Source organism: Ictidomys tridecemlineatus, chromosome 11 (assembly GCF_052094955.1).
Source record: "Ictidomys tridecemlineatus isolate mIctTri1 chromosome 11, mIctTri1.hap1, whole genome shotgun sequence".
In the NCBI taxonomy this organism is placed as follows: domain Eukaryota; kingdom Metazoa; phylum Chordata; class Mammalia; order Rodentia; family Sciuridae; genus Ictidomys; species Ictidomys tridecemlineatus.
Genome location: NC_135487.1, coordinates 53,446,881 through 53,467,405, shown reverse-complemented (window position 1 = coordinate 53,467,405; position 20,525 = coordinate 53,446,881). Strand labels below are relative to the sequence as shown.

At 40.7% G+C, this 20,525-nt stretch overlaps 1 protein-coding gene across 1 annotated transcript in view; it reads left to right on the top strand.

Annotated features, from left to right (window-relative positions):
• Wls (Wnt ligand secretion mediator) overlaps positions 1-18,673 on the top strand; it is a 101,712-nt gene extending 83,039 nt beyond the window's left edge. Inside the window, exons 11-12 of the mRNA XM_005332358.3 lie at positions 1,385-1,538; positions 17,724-18,673. Of these exons, the coding sequence (XP_005332415.1) occupies positions 1,385-1,538; positions 17,724-17,833 (264 nt within the window). The 3' untranslated portion in view covers positions 17,834-18,673. The remainder of the gene's footprint in view (positions 1-1,384; positions 1,539-17,723) is intronic.
• The last annotated feature ends 1,852 nt before the right edge of the window (positions 18,674-20,525 follow it).

Genomic DNA, 20,525 nt, shown 5'->3' with positions numbered 1-20,525 from the left:
TTAAGTAATTTGAATGCTGATATATGACCTAAAATCAGAAATGGTGATAAAATCCCTCTTTGTCTAAAACTACTCCTGAATATTTTATATATAGTGAATTATTTTCCAAAATAAAGAAGACCTCATTGAATTGGTTTGTTTATGGGTCATAAAAATGAACATTTATGTTATGTATCATGAAGGCCAAACTAAAGTCTATAGTTGGGTAAACCAGCAAGCAAACCAGAGCTGTTTCTTGGTTCCCTGACACTCCAGGTCTTTAAAAGGTAAAGCCTGTGCTTAACACTTCACCAGGCCGACAGCCCCAGTGGGTCACAGGGAACATAGACAGCATTGCAGAAAGCCTGCTCATTGTATCATAAATAGGAGGTGAGATCAACCTGTTTGTTCAAGTCATTAACATTTAGATCCAGCTCACCATCTTACAGTTTACAAGTGACTTCTAGAGAAGGTTTTTATAACTCAAGCTCATTGAACTATCACAGCAACATTTATCCAGTACTTTCTTTGATTCCCATTTACAAGTCCTGTAGCAAGGAGAAGCAGTCAAAATCATTTCAGTGATCTTAAGAGCTGGTACAAATTATTAGTCACTCAGCTCAATGGCTCTGTTGATAGTTCCTAGTGTAATCCATATGTCTTCAGGCCACTCTTAAAACAATTACCAAGTCATTAACACAGACAAAAGCAGCTTCAAAACATCTCTTGCAGAATTGCAAAGCATATGAAGGCCTCATAATTACCTTTGTGGGTGACTTACCTAGAGTGACATTTTATACATAAATAAGACATTGCTTATTGTCTGCCAGGCAGTTTCTAGAAGTATTTTTACTTAATTCTCCCCCATGACCTTTCAGGTTTTTATTTTACACTTAAGGAAACTAAAGCTTAGAACTTTCGTCTCTCTCTTGTCTTATTAGTGAGTGGTATGGCCTGGATGTGGATTGACCTGTGTTCATGGCACACCTGTGGTACTTTGGGCACTGAGGATAGGCAGCAAGCAAACCAGAGTTGGTACGTGCCTACAGGGAGTTTACATCTAGCTGGAAGTCTACAGAGAAGGAATTATGATTGTGGATAGGGGTTAGGCTCAGACACAGGCTCTTTAACTAAGAGATTACAATAGATGGCTGTTGGCAGGAAGGGACACTCCCCAGGTGATGCTAACATGACGCCAAGGGAAAAAAACCACTGACATTGTGCCTGATGCATAGTAAGCCCTCAGTTTTCACTGGTATGATTCACATTGAAACAGGGGGATTTACATGGCATTTGACTTTTTCCATATGTGAAAGAGTCCTGGTTTTTGTGTTGATTGGTTTCTGGATTGGTGTGATTTTTTTTTTCCTTTGTTCCAAGAGAATGTCATTTTCCTTTTCCACAGGTGACTGAAGGCCATTGGAAATGGGGCGGTGTCACAGTCCAAGTGAGCAGTGCCTTTTTCACAGGCATCTATGGAATGTGGAACCTCTATGTCTTTGCTTTGATGTTCCTGTATGCACCGTCCCATAAGAACTATGGGGAAGACCAGTCCAATGGTGAGTCCTGGCCTCCTTAGCACAGCTTCTGTCTCTACAGGATTTAAATGGCTAAAGCTCTGGGTTCATCACCTTCCTCCAAGTGTCCCTCTAATCCTGAGATACAGTGAAGGCGCACCCCAAGGAACTCTAGACACATAAAACAAAAGCCAGCACAAGTCAGAAAGTTCTTCAGGTCCTCATTTCTTAATGTCTAAAATGCATTGAGAATATTTCATTCTATTCTATTCTAGCTTAATACAAAAAAAATCAAATTTGCTTTCCTCAATTTTTTTTCAGCAAAATTAACTGTTGGAAATAATGTTTACATTTTTTCTTCCAACATGAAAAGATCCTAAAATATAAGGTAGAGGAAGTCTGGGCCCTGAGAGTGGAAGATGGAATGGGCTTATTTTTCCCACTCAGTTTTCTTCAATGTTTATGGGATTTGTTGCTCTCTCTTTCTCTCTTTCTGGCTCCTTTTTTTTTTTTTTCCTTGTTGTCATACTAGGGATTTAACCCAAGGCCTTGCACATTCTAGGCAAGTGCTCCACCACTGAGCTATACCTCCAGCCCTTCGAGACTGTTTTTTGACACATGTTCAAACCAGTGGCCCTTCTCCTGTCTCCAGAACTTTGCTGTCTTTCAGTGCTGCTGTGTGTTATCTTTTCCTATCTTATAATCACAGAACCTGGATATGATGATACTAAAGGAACCTTAGAGTATTTAGCCTCTCTGATCATTTTAGAGATGAAGAAACTAAAAACCAGAAGAGAAGCACTTGTCAGGAATTTCTCAGCTGCCCATGGCAGTGAATAGGGATTATTGCTTCCCAGGCCAGTGCTGTTAACCTAGGATAGGTGACCTGGTAATAACTGATTTAACAGATCCTTTGCTGTTTAGCTCCAACTTTATTCCTTCTTTTATCTTTTATCTTCATTCTTCTGTTTTACCTTAGCTACATATTTGCTGTTCCCCAAACATAAGGTGAACTTTCTCAAATGCACTAGTGAGTGTAACTCTATCTTGGTGCAGAATACAAGGTAGCAGCAGCCCTCGGTACTGAGGGTTGACCTCACTTTTAGGAATCGGGCCTTCATCTGGGCCTGATGAAACCCCTACCCATCTTTTGGGCCCTACCAAAATGCTGCCTTCACTTTGAAACCTCCTGATCACTCCAATTAGAATTCATCAAGTTACACTGAATAGAGTTACGTTGTTACATGGGATGTTGGTGTGTTTAAGAAACCTACCAGCAGTTAGGTTAAACAGCTTTAATGAGGTTTTCACTGCAAGTCATCTGAATGCCTTTAGTACATTAATTTGTAATATAAGTCTTTTTAGACAAGGTGGGGGTAACAGCATTTCTTTCAACTATTAAATCACTTGTTCCTGGAGTCCTTTCTCCTGACAGAATGTCACTTGGTACCAGCATCCTGAGGAACAAGCCTGTGGAGCATGGGTCCAATTTTAACTGGGTGGACGTGAGATGAATTTGTCTGGTCTTTTTTGCTCCCCTGTTGCGGTGTTTACTCCTAAAGGGCAGTAGAGATGGTTCTTAAAGATGCTTTAGACATGTTGAATGAAGTGATATTTTAGAAGCAAGAGTTCTAGATCAGCCTTTATTTTTCACACATGGGCCCATGATCTTGAGAATGAGAGAAAGGAAAAGAGGATAATGACATATAGATAGAAACAAAAAGGATGACAGAGAAGAGGGCCTCTGTTCTGGGGGCCCAGGGTAGTGGAGCAGCCTCAGCTACCATCTGTCTTTGTACTCTTCTGGCCACTTCCAGGTGACAGCATCCTGGACATGAGATTTCTCTTCCTTTCTACACCTTCACCTATTTGGAGTCAAGACTACTTGTTACCATTTTAGTACCATCTCTGGCTATAAATCCTGAGTAAGAGTAAAGGCTTCACTTCTCTACCCACGGTTCTGCTCTCAGTTTGACCAACTGCCTTTCTAGAAGGTTTGCAAGCTAGACAGCCATCGGCTTCCATTCCAGTGCTAGCACTCAGTGCTTTTACCTTGTGCATGGGAAGTGGGGGTGTGTAGCCTCTGGAACATGGACTTTCAACATGACAGGAAGAGATTCCGGGCTTGAAGACAAGAACCTTCATTTCATTTCATAGTCATCCTGTCAGACTTTGGCAAACCACATGGCCTGGCCTTGACTGAAGTAGGCGAAGTTCTTGTCTTCCAGGGAAATTCCACATAAAGCAGTGCTTGCACTTCCTGGATGGTGTTCTAGCACTCATGGGTTGCAGGGGTTGAGTACTGACTGTTTGCTGCCGCTCTCCATGCACATGAACCCTTCTGCTGGTTGTTTTTATTGTGTGATCCCTGGCAAACCTCTTAACCCTCTGTGCACCACTTCTCCCAACAGTAAGTGGTCTCTCTTAAGTCCTTCTAAACTATGACATTCAGTGCCTCTCTTTCTTCATGATAGAAAAGAAGGGGTATGGAGGCACTTTCTTCACTGAGTGACAACCCAGGGCATGATATCTGTCACAAGTAAGGAGTATCCAAATGCTAGCCAGAATGCCTGGCTCCAGCTTGGTTAGGCTGATGGCCCTGCCAAGCCAGGGATTTTAGGTGGATCCTATCAGACCCCTCACCCTTCACAACAGCCCACCTACGCTCTAAAGCTCACAACTGAGAATCAGAACTCCATCTTTTCCTCATCAAGATTTTTTGTTGAAGACAGCTTGAGCCATTATTTCCAAGAAAGCTCAAAAACTAGTTCTCCACAGGAGGCCATATCCCTGGATTCCTTCACGGATGGGAGTTTGGAAGTATTTGTGGTTGCTTTGGATTGTCACTATGATTGGAATGTGCCACTGGCACTTAGTGTCCACATTCTAGAGATGCTAAATGTCCCGCAATGAAAGAAATAGGTTCTTGCAATAAAGAATTGTCTTACCTCAAATGCCAGCAGAGCTCCAGGGGAAAAAACATTCTTCCAGCATTTTGGTGGTTAGACTGCTTTGGTACTCCATGCTGATCACAAACACAAAAGCCATGTGCTTTCGCAGTTTTCCAGTGGTAGCTTCACAGCTTGAGCCCTTGTAGCTTGTACCCTGTGCTTTCTGATGTGGTACCATGACCTCATGTAGTCAGAAGGGTCTCTTCCATGTCAGGCTCTCTGAACACTTTCCTTCTCTGCTCTTCTTCCCTTTTTACCTCTTCATCTGCCACGAGGATACACAGTGTGTCTGAAGAATTATGGAGCATTAGCCAAGATTCTGAAGCTCCTTGGAAATATTTGGGAATATTCCATAGAAACCTAAACATGAACCCTCAAGAGGATATGCTGCATTTTAAAATCCCCTGGGAGTCTGGATGGTATTTTCTCACTCCCCCAACCTTCCCATGCTCCCTTTTAATTAGCTTGGGCTTCCCCCGACCCCTACCCCCCACTGCACTTACTTCTAAGGCCCAGAGCCAAGAATTCAGATCTCTTCTATGGAGAGTGAATCCCAGGCATGTGGTGCTTCTTTTCTTCATGAGATGGGTCCTAGATGAATCGCTAGGGAGAAAACCCATTTCCAGGAACTTGACAAACAGTTTCTGATGCCAAAGGGTCTATAAAAGGGAAAGAACTATAGAGGAGTGTTCTTTTGTTTAGGGGGGTGGAGAGATGCCAAGAAACATGAGGAGATGGGTTGGAAAGGAATAGATGTTTGCTTCTTCCTTTGGTCATGGAATGCACGGAGAAGAACAAAATGGGCAGCAATTTCAATGGAGGGTCACTTTCCAGAGAGCACTTCCCCTCATGAGTTTCTGTTTCTCTTTCACGGCCTGGATCAGAGAGTGACCCTTCACAAATGAACTACCAAGCATCACAGTACTTAGCACTGTGCTATGTTGGATGAGATAGAGGGACAGGGCGGGCCCTTACTATTAGGGAGACATTATCCTGATCTGGGGACAAGGTATCCTCACCTGCATGTTGAAATACAGGACCTGGCAGGACAGCTGCAAGCCAGTGTGCTCACTCCTGATAGTTACTGCAGGTGTGGGGGGCTCCTCCTGTTGCCTGATATCCCAGAGCAACAGCAGTGCAACACATTCACATGAATTGTTGAACATAGAATCTCTCTCTCCCTCTCTCCCTCTCTCTCCCTCTCTCTCCTCTCTCTCTCTCTCTCTCTCTCTCTCTCTCTCTCTCTCTCTCTCTCTCTCACACACACACACACACACACACACACATTTACCTGGCCCTCTGTGTCCTGGAGTCCCACATTTTCAGATTTAGCCAACCACAGATTAGATATACCCTTTAAAAAAAAAAAAAAAAGCATCTGTCCTAAACATGTACAGACTTCTTTTTCTGGTCATTCCTTTTTAAACAATAGAGTATAGCAACTCTTTAGCATGACATTTACATTGTATGAGGTATTATAAATAATCTAGAGCTGATATAAAGTATTCAGGGGGGATTACATAGTTCTATGCAAAGACTATGGCATTTTATATGAAGGACTTCAGTATTTACAGATTTGGATAACTAACCCTCCATGGATACCAAGGGACGCCTGTATGTGTGTAATGATCTTGTGTGTACATGTATGTGCATCTGTATGTCACACACACACACACACACACACCGTTTTAAAAAATGCAACGATGATATTCTGGTTCTCTTTCCTTCGAGGAGCATTTACATTTTCCCCCTGCTGCTGACTTTCATTAAAGCTGTTCTTTTTACTTGTTGCCATAACCATTTATGAATCATTCTGGATATCTTCCCAGGCAGAAATGAACTGCAGAGGGCTAATGTTGACCCCTTTTTTGGGGCAAAAGCACCAACCCCAAGGGGTACAACAGCAATGCCCTGTACTCATGAAAAACTGTTTAACTCAGTAGGTCACTAATCCCTGTGGGGGGAAAAAATAAAGTAAGAGCAGGTCATGAAGTCAGAAATTTCTGGATTGTAGCTTTGGTTTTTGTGTTCTTTTGCCTACACAATTCTTGACAAGAATGTTTGGGAAGAATTATGGGAAACTGTATTCCTGACTGAATGACTACCGTGAAGGGAACGAGAGATGCCCTAATCGCCACTGGGGCCTTCCTGTTTCTGTGCCTGTGAAAATGTCTAATGTCTGATGCACTCAAGCTCCTGGAAGCCACAGCAGTATCCCCAGGTCCCGTGTCTTGGTCACCAACTACCACGTGCTGCCAGTATTACTTCTGGAAGCTTCTGCTTGTTTCACAGGAGCAGTGGCTTTAGCTTTTGTTGCCTCCATAAATGCTTGGATTGAGCCGTGGGTCCTGACAGTGTCTGTCATTTACTTCAGTCACCCCCTGGTTTATGTTCGATGATCCATCCTGGGCCAGCCTGGCTTTCCCTTGATGTCTGCAAACAGTGATGGAATTGTTCTTATCTCCAAGGCTGGACCCAGACTCTAAAGTGGCTCTCAACAGCCTTTTCCCATTTCCCAGTGAAGGTGGGAACCAAGCGACAGTCCTTTGCCAGCCTGAACCTCCTACTCTGCTATTTGTAGTCAGGTACTTTCTTTTTCTTGCCTCTCTCAGGGCTGTTGTCCTACCAGTGACCTGAACTTTCATACTTCTGTCATTTAAAATCATCTTCTCTGTGTCTTAAAATTACTGTCACCCTGTCCCGTTGGGGGCAGGCACTTCAGTCACCTTCTTGAGGAGAACTTTCTGCTTCCCAAATGTATTAGTTTGGTAGGGCTGCTATAACAAATACCACAGGCTTAGTGACTTAAACAACAGATATTTATTTTCTCATAATTCCGGAGGCTGAAAGGATAAGATCAGAGTCAGCAAAATTGATTTCTTCTGAGAGCTCTCCTTGGCTTGTAAATGGCCACCTTCTTCCTAAGTCCTCATGTGGTCTTCCTCGGAGTGTATCTGTATTCCAGTTCCCTTCCTTTCAAAGCATACCAATCATTTTGGATGAGAGCTCATACCAATTATTTCATTTTTTACTTAACTACCTCTTTAAACACCCTGTTACCAAATACAGCAACATTCTGAGGTGTTAGGGGTTAGGATGTCAATACGTGACTTTGCATAGGGGGCACAATTCAGTCTATGACACTGAGATTTTACTCAAAACTTCTAAGTTTAATTTTGTCCTTCACCTTGGAGTCTTATCCTGGTATTGGGTGTCTGGAGATGTTTTGGAGGTTGTTGGAAATGGCTCCCTGTAGCCTGGTATAACTATCTCTTGTGTTTAAAAGGGATTAAGAGATGACTGGACCCAGGGTCTCTAAACCTTGTCTCATCAAAGTGACTGTCTCCCAGGAAGGATCCTCAAAGCTGAGCCATGCCTGCTCTCCAGAGGAGAGTTTGTCTCTAAATCCTGGCAGGTAATACTAGTATTGATATGCTAGGATAGTCCCAGTCAGGCAGAGCAGGGTAGAACTGGGCTTCCTGCAACACTTACTACATACTAGATGCTGTGCTGCGTATTTCTTTTCTTTAAAAAAGAAAAAAAAATTGAAGTAAAAAATAATATTGCCCAGCATTTTATTTTTTAATATGTTAATCATATTAATACCTAAACTGTAGGGAAACATAACATGAAAGAGCAGTCTTTTGCATAGAAATAATTAAGCTTTACAAATACCACATCATTCTTGTTTTTCTCATTTTGCTGTGAACCAGGGACATCATTATAAAGAGTTATCATTCAAGCTTACTTTGGAGGTGAATGGAAGAGAAAATGGTGAGGGCCTAGGGAAAATTCCACCAAAAAAGAATACAGTTATGGAGAGAACATATGCTCTGGAGATAGACACAGATGGCTGGGAATCCTGGCTCCAGCAAAGACTGTGGATGACCTTGAGAAATAGTCAAACTCATGTTGTGGGAGTGCTCTGGAATTCCACTCTTGGGTAATAGGATTGTTAGTTTGCCTGCGTGGTTGTGAGGATAGGATTAGGAATTATTGACATTAGAAGACCTTTGTTCTCTCTCAGAATCTGTGAAACAACCTGAGAGGGGGTATAGCATCATTTCTTCTTTTTAATCGAAGTGGCCACAGATACAAAAATGTGTGTCGTAAAATGCTGCCAGTTTTAAGCTGTACCCCAGTGTGTGTGGGTTTCTTGGTCCTCAGCAGGCATTCCAGGCAGTTAGAACCAAGCAACACTACACACCTGTGCATGTGACACTACAGATGTGCATCTAATTCTGCAGTCCTTTGAGATGAAATGGGAGCCAGAGGTTGGGTCCATACCCAAAGGTTATGAAAAAGCAGCCTCCATTGTAATGTTATGAATTGATGGCATAACCAGAGAGGGTTACTGCAAAGGGAAGAATTATTTTCTTTTTCTCTCATACTTTCTCTTTTTTCTCCCCAGTAGGAAGCATATCACATTTTCAGAAGGGCTTCGTTTTTGTCTTAGATGGGAAGAGACTTTGAGCATGTCTGTGCACTGAGCATCAGAAGCCAAGAGAGGGAGGGAGACTAACAGATGGAGCAAGACCTTGGCAGAAATAGGAGTTGATGGGATTTGGAGACAACTGGAGGGATCCCCACTCCTCTAAGTTACTGCCATACGCCCACATTGATACCCTGAGGGGTAAGGTTGCCCTTCAAGGTACAATAAACACACAGGAGAATCATAGATTTTGCTACACAGAGTCCCATTGATCTGGGTCCTCATCCAGCACATTAGAGAAATTACTTACGCCTCAGTGGCTTCCCATCTTACAAGGAAATCCAGGGCATGCTAAGCCCCTCACAGTGCATATGGCAAATACTCATAAATAACAGCTCTCCTGTCAGTGCGCTGATTTGTGTGCTAAAAATTTATCAGATATAAAAACAGAATTAATATACTGCACATTCATCCAAATTATTGTACATGTCTAACTGTAACATATCACTCGAGGACTTCATACTTCACTGTCAGTCTCCTTGGCTGTTGGAAACTTGAATATTTAGGAAGAGATGGTAGAACTGAAGGCTGAGAGTGTGGATCCTGGAGCCGAGTCACTCTAGTTTGAATCTCACATCACTGTTGATCAGCGGGGGCCTTGAGCAAGTTACTTAGCCTCTCTGTGCCTCAGTTTCTTCACCAACAGAATGAGAATGACAAGGATTAATGCACTAATGTTTGTGCACTGTTTAAATCTGTTTCTGCCATGTGATAAGGACTATTATATAGTTATCTGTTCAATAAAAAAACATCATAGCAATTTTCACTGTTTCTTCAAGTGATCTGCAGAATCATACATATTTTCTGAGATCTGCAGTTTAGAATCACATTTTGGGGTTTAAAGAATCAACATCTTGTCTTCAGGCAGAATTCCACGTCCATGTCTCTTTCTAGGAAGTCTCGGGAAAGGGTTTCCTTAGGTAAACAATGCTTCTGGGGTGGTCAGGACTGTCTGAAACTCTGATGACTCACACAGACGTGCAGATCCTGAGACTGGCTTTGAGGTTCTGATGGCTCACCCAGGTATGCAAATCTAGACCTGGATTTCTTTGATCTAGAAGTGGGAAGCTTGTACTTCAACTGCTTGGTGGAGGCATGAACTAGAAATTGCACTGGCAAGAATGCAACTTTAGTGACCTGAGAAAATCTGGTCCCCGGTAACCAGGGTCAAGTCTCTCCCCAGCTTTACTTTGCACCTGTCTCTGGCTCAAGGACAGATTCATTGGATGTGCTGGAAGCTGGGCTCCACCTCTTTAGTACCTTCTCTGGCCAAATCCTAACAGTATTGGAGAGACTTTGCTGTGCAACACTGAGAGACAGGTCTACAAGGGAAAGCTAATACCATGTGGCTTCCCTGAAGGGTATATGGGTGACCCCTAAGGTCCTGAGACCTTGGGATCCACAGATGCCCAGGATATTAGTCCTAAGTGTAGGGTCAAGACTTTTTCTAAATTATGATACAGAATCCCAGCTTGTTTGTTTATTTTATGCTAGAAACTAGGGAAGATTTCAGTCCCAAAACATAACATGTGTGCATAGCCCAGACACGTTTGACTTTTTATTTCTCTATCTACAAGTATTCATGTACACGTGCCACCCCCACACATCGATGTACCAGGTATTATTGATTCTGAATATTTGCCATTTTCCTTTCACTAGTTTACGTTCTGATGGCAGATGGCAGACTTTTAAGGGCTTAACTTGTAGAAAGTTTTTTCCTGCTAACAGGAATAGCCACATTACTGCCCCTCTATCCACTAAGGATAAGTTCAAGACTCTGGTGCTGTGGCATCCCCAGGGACAGAAGAAAATTTGGAGTATGTTTTGGTACTCAAAAAGCCCCTGACGTTTCTAAACTTGTTAGATCCGTCACTTGCCCAGTCTCTTGCTGCCTGTGGACAAGGCTACTTGGTCAATTAGCCTCAGCAAAGATGCACTAGCCCAGAGGCATGTTGTGCAGCTGTAAGCCCACTGTGTGCCTTGGAATCAGATGTGCCTTGGGCCTGGTTGCTGGCTGTCTCAGGGGCCTGCCCTCCCACCTGGAGCCGTCAATGACCTTACTTACCTCCAGCTCCTTCATCTATAAAGCTGTCCTTGATAAGGAATAGACGGACATCAACAGTGGCAACATGAGGTTAAGGGAACAATTCTAAGGATTGGACCCACTGTTTTGGCCCCCACATGCTTTCTGTTAAAAAGCAATTTACTTGAAACCCTGTCTGGCTTTAGTCAATAGGATATGTTATATTCCTCAGCAAAAAAAAAAACAAAAAACTGTTATTTGTAGGAGAAATACCCAAAAGGCTCCAACCTGTGACATGACTCTGAAGAAGGGGACTTCTGTGACCTTAACACAGACCAGATTCCAGACCTCAGGGAGATAAGGATAATTCCCTAGAAATCTTTCAGAACAGGTTCCAATTAGAACTGGTCAGCATGAGCCAAAATGACCCGGAGTTGCCTTGGACTTTTACCATGGACTTCGAAGTTGATGTAATCCTTCTGTCAGTCAAAAGTCAAGAGGTGGACTTGGGCAGGACTCTGGAAACTTTTCTGGGACCTCCAATAAAATGAAGGTCAGGAGAGGCACACCATCCTTCTCTGAGACCACCCACTCTCCTCCTTGAGAGTGTTCTCTTTTTCCACCCTTCTAATAAACTCTGCTATTCTTTTACTAAGTCTTGTGTCTTGCCTGAAATCCTCTCAAGCAAGACACATAAAAATTAGGTGAGGACCTTTGTGTCTGCCTCTCTTGGGCTCCCCGGACGAATGTCTCTGCAACATCTTGGTGCCTTGATTAGGAAACTGGTTCTTGTTTGTTTTTTCCTAGTTACCTTCCCAATTCAGCCTTTTTCTGAACTTTTCCTCTACACCATTTGGGGTCTTTCGGTGAGGATAAGAAGACCTCTTTTCTCTTATTCTTACCCTCTCCTCTTTATCATCTCCTGACTAGCAGAATGCCATGGGACCTCACTCAGGCTTCAGTCAGTGGGAACTGTTAAGTCACATCTGAGGTAAAGAGGCACTCCCCATCATTTTTGTGTGATCCCCCATTTAAACTTTATTTCTCAGTCTTAACCAGCAGCTTTCAGGACTTCTTTGCCACTTCCTGACCTTGCATAGATGGGTTCCTGCTCTCCCTGTGTGCATTCCTGCCGTGATACCTAAACTATACTAGAGACCATGCTCCAGGGGAGGGAGGAGAGGTGGGATCTCTATGGCCTGCCAGCACCAGGTCCCAGATCTTTCTGAGGACACTCAAGAGATCTTCTGTCCTGCTTTGTAGGGACTCAGCTTCATAAGAAAGGAAGATGATATGACAGGCTTGTGAACTTCAGGGGACACCCTACCTCCCAAAGGTTTTTCTTTTCTGTCCAGATGAGAAATGATTGCACAGGGAAGGAAACTGGAAATCCCATGTAGGTATAGGCTTTCTTTTTCTTGAGCTTTCTCCTAAGGTAATACTATCCACGCCATTCATATACCAAGCTTAAATGCGTGTTCTTTCTCTCTCCTGCTACAGATATCAAGGTGATTTCTTATCAGGGCTGCTTATCGCAACTAGGGCTTGACTGAAATGATTAACTTTCAGACTCTTTGAGACCAGAGAGATGGGGGAAGAGTATCACTTTAAACTAAAGCCACAACAGGACTTAAGTGGATGGTGTTTCTATTTTTCTTCTCCCTGTTTCATGTGTGTATTTCTACCCCCCCCCCACACACACACACTTCCCACTTCTCCCTAGCCAAACACCCTTTTCTCCCTTAGAAGATGAATACTTAGTCATAAAAGCACCAAAGACAGGAGACTCCCTTAGACAAATATACCCCATTTCTGGGTCAGAAGGAGGTTAAGTCACTCACTGGGAAGGTGCTTATGAGAGGTTGGTCTCCCAGTGCCTTGAGCAGTCCTTTAAACACAGGGTTGACCTGAGACAGCTTGTTGGAGGGACCTAGCCTTGGTGCCACAGTCAAGGAAGCTGCGCCATTAATCACCACATTCAGACCTGAGGTACTGTAATGGCCAACTTCATGAATCTTTAAGCTTCTGCTATGAATCCAAATCATGAGGACAAACTCTTTTCCTGTCCTCCCTCACTCCTTCTCTAAAGTGTCTCTATAGTCTCTCATTTCTCCACCTGAACTGGTCTGTGTTGTACATCTGCTGTCAACTAGAAAGGCTAGAAGCATTCTGAAACCTCTGCTTTAACCAAAATCATGCTGATTCATGTGTTTATTTTTACATTCTCTATACTGGATATTTGGGAAAGTGAGTAATTCTCATCGTAACCATTGCTTTAATAGAAATCTTCTCCTTTAAAAGATACCTTTGAAATTACTAACCCACATTTTTATAGTTCGTTGGCAATCAAGAGTGTTGGTGTCTATAAAAATGTTCAGAGTACAATGTCCATGGTTTTTAGGATTTTTCTTTTGACAGGAAAATGACCAAGATTGTCAACTATGCTTGTGTGATACCTTGGTTTTTATGGGTAAATTAGGTTTAATTTTAAGTGGGATAAACATTATAAATGTGTTTGTTAGAAGAGACATCAGACTAATCTGCAAGTTAAAATACTAAAACCTTAGGGCTGGGTCTGTGCTCAGTGACAGTGTGCTTGCCTAGCATGTATAAGGCAGTGGGTTCCACCCTCAACACAGCATAAAAAGAAAACAAATAAAATAAAGGTATGTTGTCCATACACAACTACAAAATTTTTTTTAAAATACCAAGATATTAACCACTAGATATAAATTCAAGTACTCTTGGTTTTATAAGATAATATGTTTATATTAGGGTCTATAAATTGTTGGTAAATGGAAAAAGAGTTAAAGACTGCCTTCCTTTCAGGCCTAAACTAAAAGCAAAGTTACTAAGAGTTAAAGCTTTAACAGCTGTAATTTTATTTAAAAAAATAATAATACAAGATTTAATCTGTGTTTAGATTGGAAAAAGCCTAAAAATAAAGAAAGTATTTCATTTCATTAAAAAGGAAACATTTACCTAAATCCAAAAATGGTTAAGGATTGTTTCAAGTTATAAACTTAAGAATCAGCATCTGAAGAAAAGAAGATGTAAAAAACTGTAGATATGAGGCTATATTTTAGAGGTTAAAAGAGAAAAGGAATGTTTTAGATGAAAAAGTATTAAAATAATATTTTTGTCCTAAAGTCCAAGATAAGAAAGGGAAGAAAAAACTAAGGATGTAAACAAGTTGTAGAATGTCTAATTAAGTTGCAGAAGGTTTATGAAAATAGACCTTAAGAAATTTATATGTGTAGTTAACTATAATTAACACAAATAAATATATTTAAGAGTTTTCTAAGGTCAAAATTCAATGCAGTGATATAAAACATTCTAATTCTCTCTAAAAACAAGATTTTTCTTAAGACATTGATCTATTCTTATTTATCAAGATAATTTCTTGTGTCTATTAGGTTCTATTACTTGGGGAAACTAAGTCTTGAAAGAGATAATTATTCTTTTATATCTGACTATTTTGAAGTCTTTAAAGATTGTTTTATAAGTCTGATTAAATGAACAAAAATTATTTTATGCTATTACAGTATATTTGAGACCTTTAATATATATGTAAAAGTTTATAGAATGAAAACTATGTAGGTTTAATATAGGCAAGGTAAACAATAAGTGCTCTCCTTTATACTTTGTATCTGAACTTTAAAATATAATATGTCCACAATGCCATTTAAAAACCTGACATTGGTTTGCTTTAACTACATACATTTTTATTGTTATATAAATGAGATGCATTTGTACATCAGATGATGTCTATTTCTAATCGTTAACACTGTTTCCTAAATTTATCAGAGATTCTAAATTTTACTTTAAAAGTTAAAAATAAGTTAATATAAGGACATCTGTGAAATTATGATGCTATTATTTCTGGCTTCTTTGTATATTAGATGTATTCATTTTCTCCAAGTATATAAGTTTTTTAAAATGTAAAGCTTAGGAGAGCACTTTACCAAGCTGATATTTTCCAAACTAAAGCTGTTTGTAGTGATAACCTTTTTCAGACTTATAAAAATAATAAATTTAGTTGGCGATCTCTTTATGATATTTAATGTTTTATTACTAGATAAAGGTAATCAGTTGTCAATATGTTACATATAAAATCTGTATGTTGCTCTTTACATTGGGATGGGCATTTTAAACGTATTTTTGGAAAGTTATTAAGGAGAACCTGATTTGTTTAAAGGTTGACAGTGTGGAACATGGAAACACTTCTGCCACTTTTTCCACAAAAAAAGGAAGTTTAAGACCCTTTAGTCTTTCTGTTTGATTCATGTTTCAGATGTAATTTATATCATGCTAACTGAAATTCAGATAGACCCAGGAAGCAATTCAGAAAACCTTGTTTTCTTATACTTTTTTTTTTTTTTTTTTTTTGGTGGTGCTGGGGATTGAACCCATTCTGATACTCTTCAATAGAATGATATAATAGGGCAAAGGTCAAATTCAAAAGTAAAGCACTTTAATTAAGATCTGTCAAAAGGTCAACCTCACCTGAGACAAGGCACTGCCGTTCATCCCTGATAGCCCCACAGTAGGCTAGAATTAAGCTCACTTAATGTTATATTCAAAAGAAAGATCCTTAGAAAGAGTCCTGTGATCCTAAAATTAAAAGGGTTGTAATAAAAAAACTAAATAAAAATTTGGGTAAATTATAAAAGGTATTTAAAGGGTGTCAAAGAGTTTTAAAAGAAAGTAAAACAAAGATTTTCATATGTGGTTGATAAATTTATAGATTTTGCAGATGCTAGATAGATATATCAAAGATACATTAGTGTTATACAAATTATGTTTCTTGGTTCATTTAAGTGTTTGCTCTTGTTAATTTTATTTTCATTTTGTATTTTCCTTGTAAAACTTTATAACTTTTCCCTGTTGGTGGTTTGCAGAAACACTAATTCTAACAGCACAATCTGAGTTAATTTGCGATAATAAGCCATCACCTACAGGACAGATAGTATATAATACTGACTCCCTATACTAATACTGACCCTAAATAAATAGAAGGTATGATTGTAAAATTGTAAATATGAAAAATTCAAACCCATTACTACCACTTCAAGCCTAATGAAACTGACCTTTTAAGCATTTAAAACCAAAACTTGGAGACCAAAACCAAGGAGGTAAAAGGACTAAGGCAAAAGCAGCCAGTATTTGGCCCTTGCCCTCTAAGGTCAGCAGGCTCTAGGGAATGACAGGACTCATGTAAGGAAGAGAGAAGACTGGACTGAGTGTGGTCACCAGAGGGCTGAGGGCCAACTGGGGGCTGGGGATGTGGCTTGTGGTCAAGTGCCTCTGAGTTCAATACCTGGTACCAAAAAAAAAAAAATTTAAATAAAAATAAAAAAATCTGCACAGCAAAGGAAATGATTAAGAGCATGAAGAGAGAATCTACAGAATGGGAAATCTTTGTCAGGGGATTAATATCCAGAATATATGAAGAACTCAAAAAAATTAACACAACCCCCCAAAAAAACAACTTAATTAATAAATGAGCAAAAGAACAAAGCAGAGATTTCTCACAAGTAGAAATCCAAGTGGCCAACAGACATATGAAAAAATGATCAACAACCCTAGCCATCAGAAAAATGCATTGAGATTTCATCTCATTCCAGTTAGAATGGCAGTCATCAAGAGTACAAATAATAACAAATGCTGGCGAGGATATGTGTAGGGGTGTATACATTGTTGATGGGACTGCAAATTAGTACAATCACTTTGGAAAGTGGTTTGGAGATCCCACAGAAAGACTAAGAATGGAACCACCATAGGACCCAGCTATTCCACTCTTTAGTATTTATCCAAAATAACTAAAATCAGCATAACGTAATGATATAGGCACCTTAATGTTTATAGAAGCACAATTCACAATAGCCAAATTATGGAACCATCCCTGGTGCCATATATACACAATGGAGTTTTACTCAGCCATAAAAAGGCATGAAGTTATGGCATTTGCCAGTAAAGGGATGGATCTGGAGAACATCATGCTAAGTAAAATAAGCCAGACTCGGAAAGCCAATGGAATGTTTCTTTCATATATGAAAGTTAGAGAAAAATAAGGAGGGAAAGAGCAGGGGTGGATCCCACAAAAATAGAGGGAGAGAAAGGGGATTGAAGGGAGGGAGGAAAAACAAGAAAAGGAAGGAACTACAGAATGAAATTGACCAAATTATGCTGTGTGTGTGTGTGTGTGTGTGTATAATATATATAATGAATATGCCACAATGAATCCCACATTTATCTATGGGTTTCAATTTTAAAAAATGATAAATAAATAGAAGGAAGCCAGTAGAGAAAAGGGAATGGGGGAAGGAGGAGGAGAGGGAAAGAGGAAATACTGCAGACTGAAACAGAGCAAATTATATTCCATGCATGTATGATTATGTAAAAATGAACCCCACTACTGTTATACATAACTCTAGTGCACTAATGAAAACATTTTTAAAAAAAGGATCACACATAAAGCATTTAGAAGAGCATCATGCACAAAGTAAGCTCTCATTAAATGTTAATAATTACTATGAATAATACCAGCAGTGAGCTAACTCATGTATCATTAATGACTTCTCTGAGAGCCAAAAATGATATTTAAAAAAATACTGCAAATTCCAAATGAAAAGGTGGGGCATTAGCCTACGAGTTCAGAATGTGAAAGGGGACCAGCGCCCAAGCAGTTCCAGAAAATGAATCCCAGCTTGCTTCCCCTTCCTGCTTGAACACCTCTAACACCCCAAACCCTGTTTCAGGTGATCTGGGCGTCCACAGTGGGGAGGAACTCCAGCTCACCACCACCATCACCCACGTGGACGGGCCCACCGAGATCTACAAGCTCACCCGCAAGGAGGCTCAGGAGTAGAGAATACAGCACCCAACTGGGACCATCTCTCTACACGCAGGCCCTCTCACTAGAGCGCGGAGCCTGCCAGACAGCTCAGTGTACAAACGCTGCCTCATGCCTCTTGGCTGCAGTTTCTTAGACCAGCAACTTGGACATTTCTTGGATGGCCTTCTGGCGGTAGCTTTTGGAGGAGAATTCCTGCAGCCACTAATGCATTGTGTATGATAACAAAAACTTTGCTATGACACATTTTCTGTGATCATTGTTAATTAGTGACATAGTAACATCTGTAGCAGGTGGTTAGTAAACCTCATGTGTTGGGGGGGGTGTGCTCCTTTGGGGATGGTTTGGGCTGGATGGGGTCTATATCGAGTGGAATATGACTCTTTTTTTTTTCCTGCTTTAGATTCTGGGATAGAATTTAACATTCTTTGCAGTTTAAAGTATGCTGCTGCCATAGCCTCACTCCTCATCCATGACCACTTTTTTTCCCCCTATTTATATCACCAAGTAGCCTAGTCTACTGAGTTAATATTTAAGTTGTCAATAGATATGTGTCCCTATTTTTTATGGCTTAATATAAAATCATTGAATTTCATGAGAAGGTCTATTCCACCAGAGGCATTTCAGCTTTGAAACCAAATCTGTGTTATCCAATACTAACCAGTTCATTGGATGTGGGTTTTAAAAAAATGTTTGCTAAACTACCCAAGTAGGATTTATGGTATTAAATGGCCTTTGGGTCTGAAAAGCTTTTTTAACCTCTTGCTTAAAAATGTGTTTTCTTTTGATAAGATGCTTCAAACGGCCTCCAAAAGTGTAGATCCAATCATTTAAATAAACCAGTATGTATATGTATATATGTATGTGCACACCCTCTGCCTACTCAGACCCATGTATGTGAAAGCAGATTCAATTCCATATTGAATCTAGGAGTGAGGAGTGGGGGGGGGAGGAGAAAATTAAAATGTTTTGCATCAAATCAAAGCATTTGAGGGACAGCATCCATTCTGGAAATGAGATAACTAACATTTACTATACTAGGCAGCTCACCTTCTGTTTGAGTCCATTTTTTTGCTGCTGTAACTAAAAGACCTGATCAGCACAATTGTAGAGGAAGAAAAGTTTATTCAGGGACTCAAGTTTTCCTCAATCCGTAGAGAGCATGCTCCATTCCTCAGGGCTCAAGCTGAGGCTAAACATCTTGGCAGAAGAGTGTGGCAAACAGAAGCAGCTCACATAATGATCAGAGATCAGAGAGAGAGACTCTGCTCGCCAGATACAATATATATACTCCAAAGCCACACCCCCAATGCCTACCTCCTCTAGCCACACCCTATCTGCCTTCAGTTAATCCTCATCAGGGGATTAAATCACTGATTGGGTTAAGGCTCTCATAACCCAATCATTTCTCCGCTAAACCTTCTTGCATTGTCTCGTACATGAGCTTTTGGGGAACAACTCACATTCAAACCAAAACACCTTACTGGATCAGCAAGGAATTCTTAAAGATTGTCAATAAGGATGGGGAACAGTCATCACTTCAGAAGTAGACACTGCTCCAATCCACATACATCTTATTCCTACTGCCTCAAGAGCCTGTGTCATCACATTTGATTGCTGTTGTTGGAGAGGCAACATGGCATAGCAGAGAGAACAAACTGTTGATGGTCCATCATTTGCTACCATGTGACTTTGCCCAAGGCACCTGATCGAGCTGTTTCTTCACCTACAAATTGATGTCCATAAAAATATATCCACATTACAGGGTTACAGTGAAAATAAAAATCATTTCATGTATACAGAAATACTTTATCAACTATAAATCCACATAAGTATGTTCTTCCTGGAGTCTACAAGCAATTTCAATGGTGTCTTCTTTCTCAGATACTGCTGCCTGAAGGTCTGGGGTACATTCTGTTTAATACACTCACCAGTGACCCCTACCCTTTCTTTGCCCCTGGTTTTGGCTAAACCCATGAGAAACAGTGACAGCAGGAAATACTTTGGCCTTGACTATTCTTCCAGGCCTTTTTCTAACCTGATGAGCATTCGATGGTACATGATCCAATGCACTCAGCGTCCACTTATCACCAGCATGGTGTCAGCAATCACATGTAGCCCCTCCTCCCAATCTAGCAGGGAAGACGGAATTCAAATGCTAGAGTGATCTCTCCCAGAGGAGAGAGATGGAGGGAGTGTCTCTCTGTCCTCTGGAATGGAACAAGGATCTGAGAGTATCTTTAAGAAGAAGCCAGATTGTGTCAGGGTGGAAAGGCAAAGGGACCAGCAGTTCAAAAATCACTGAAACGGTGAAGTACAGAGAATGTTTGCTTCAGATTGGTCACTGGGCCTGGCAGGCGTATAGGTGTGCAACAGTAGAAGAAGGGCCCTGTGCACCTGTGAATCAGAAGAGGCAGTGTTTTTAATGCCATGGTAAGAGTTACGAGACTGTCTCGGGTTTTAGGCCGAGAAGTGACATGGTTAGAATCACCATCAGAGCATGGAAAGGCTGGATAGGCCCAGCAAAAAAAAAAAAAAAAAAAAAAAAAGTCACAAAGACTAAAACCAGGCAAGAGTCGAGGAGGAGAAAAAGGAGACATTGTGTTGGTGTTCTGCACCCTGGACTTCACAGAAAGCAAGAGTCAAATTCCAAGCCCTCGAAGGGTGAGGAATAGTAGGGCCCCTGACCAAATAAGAGATTCCTAGA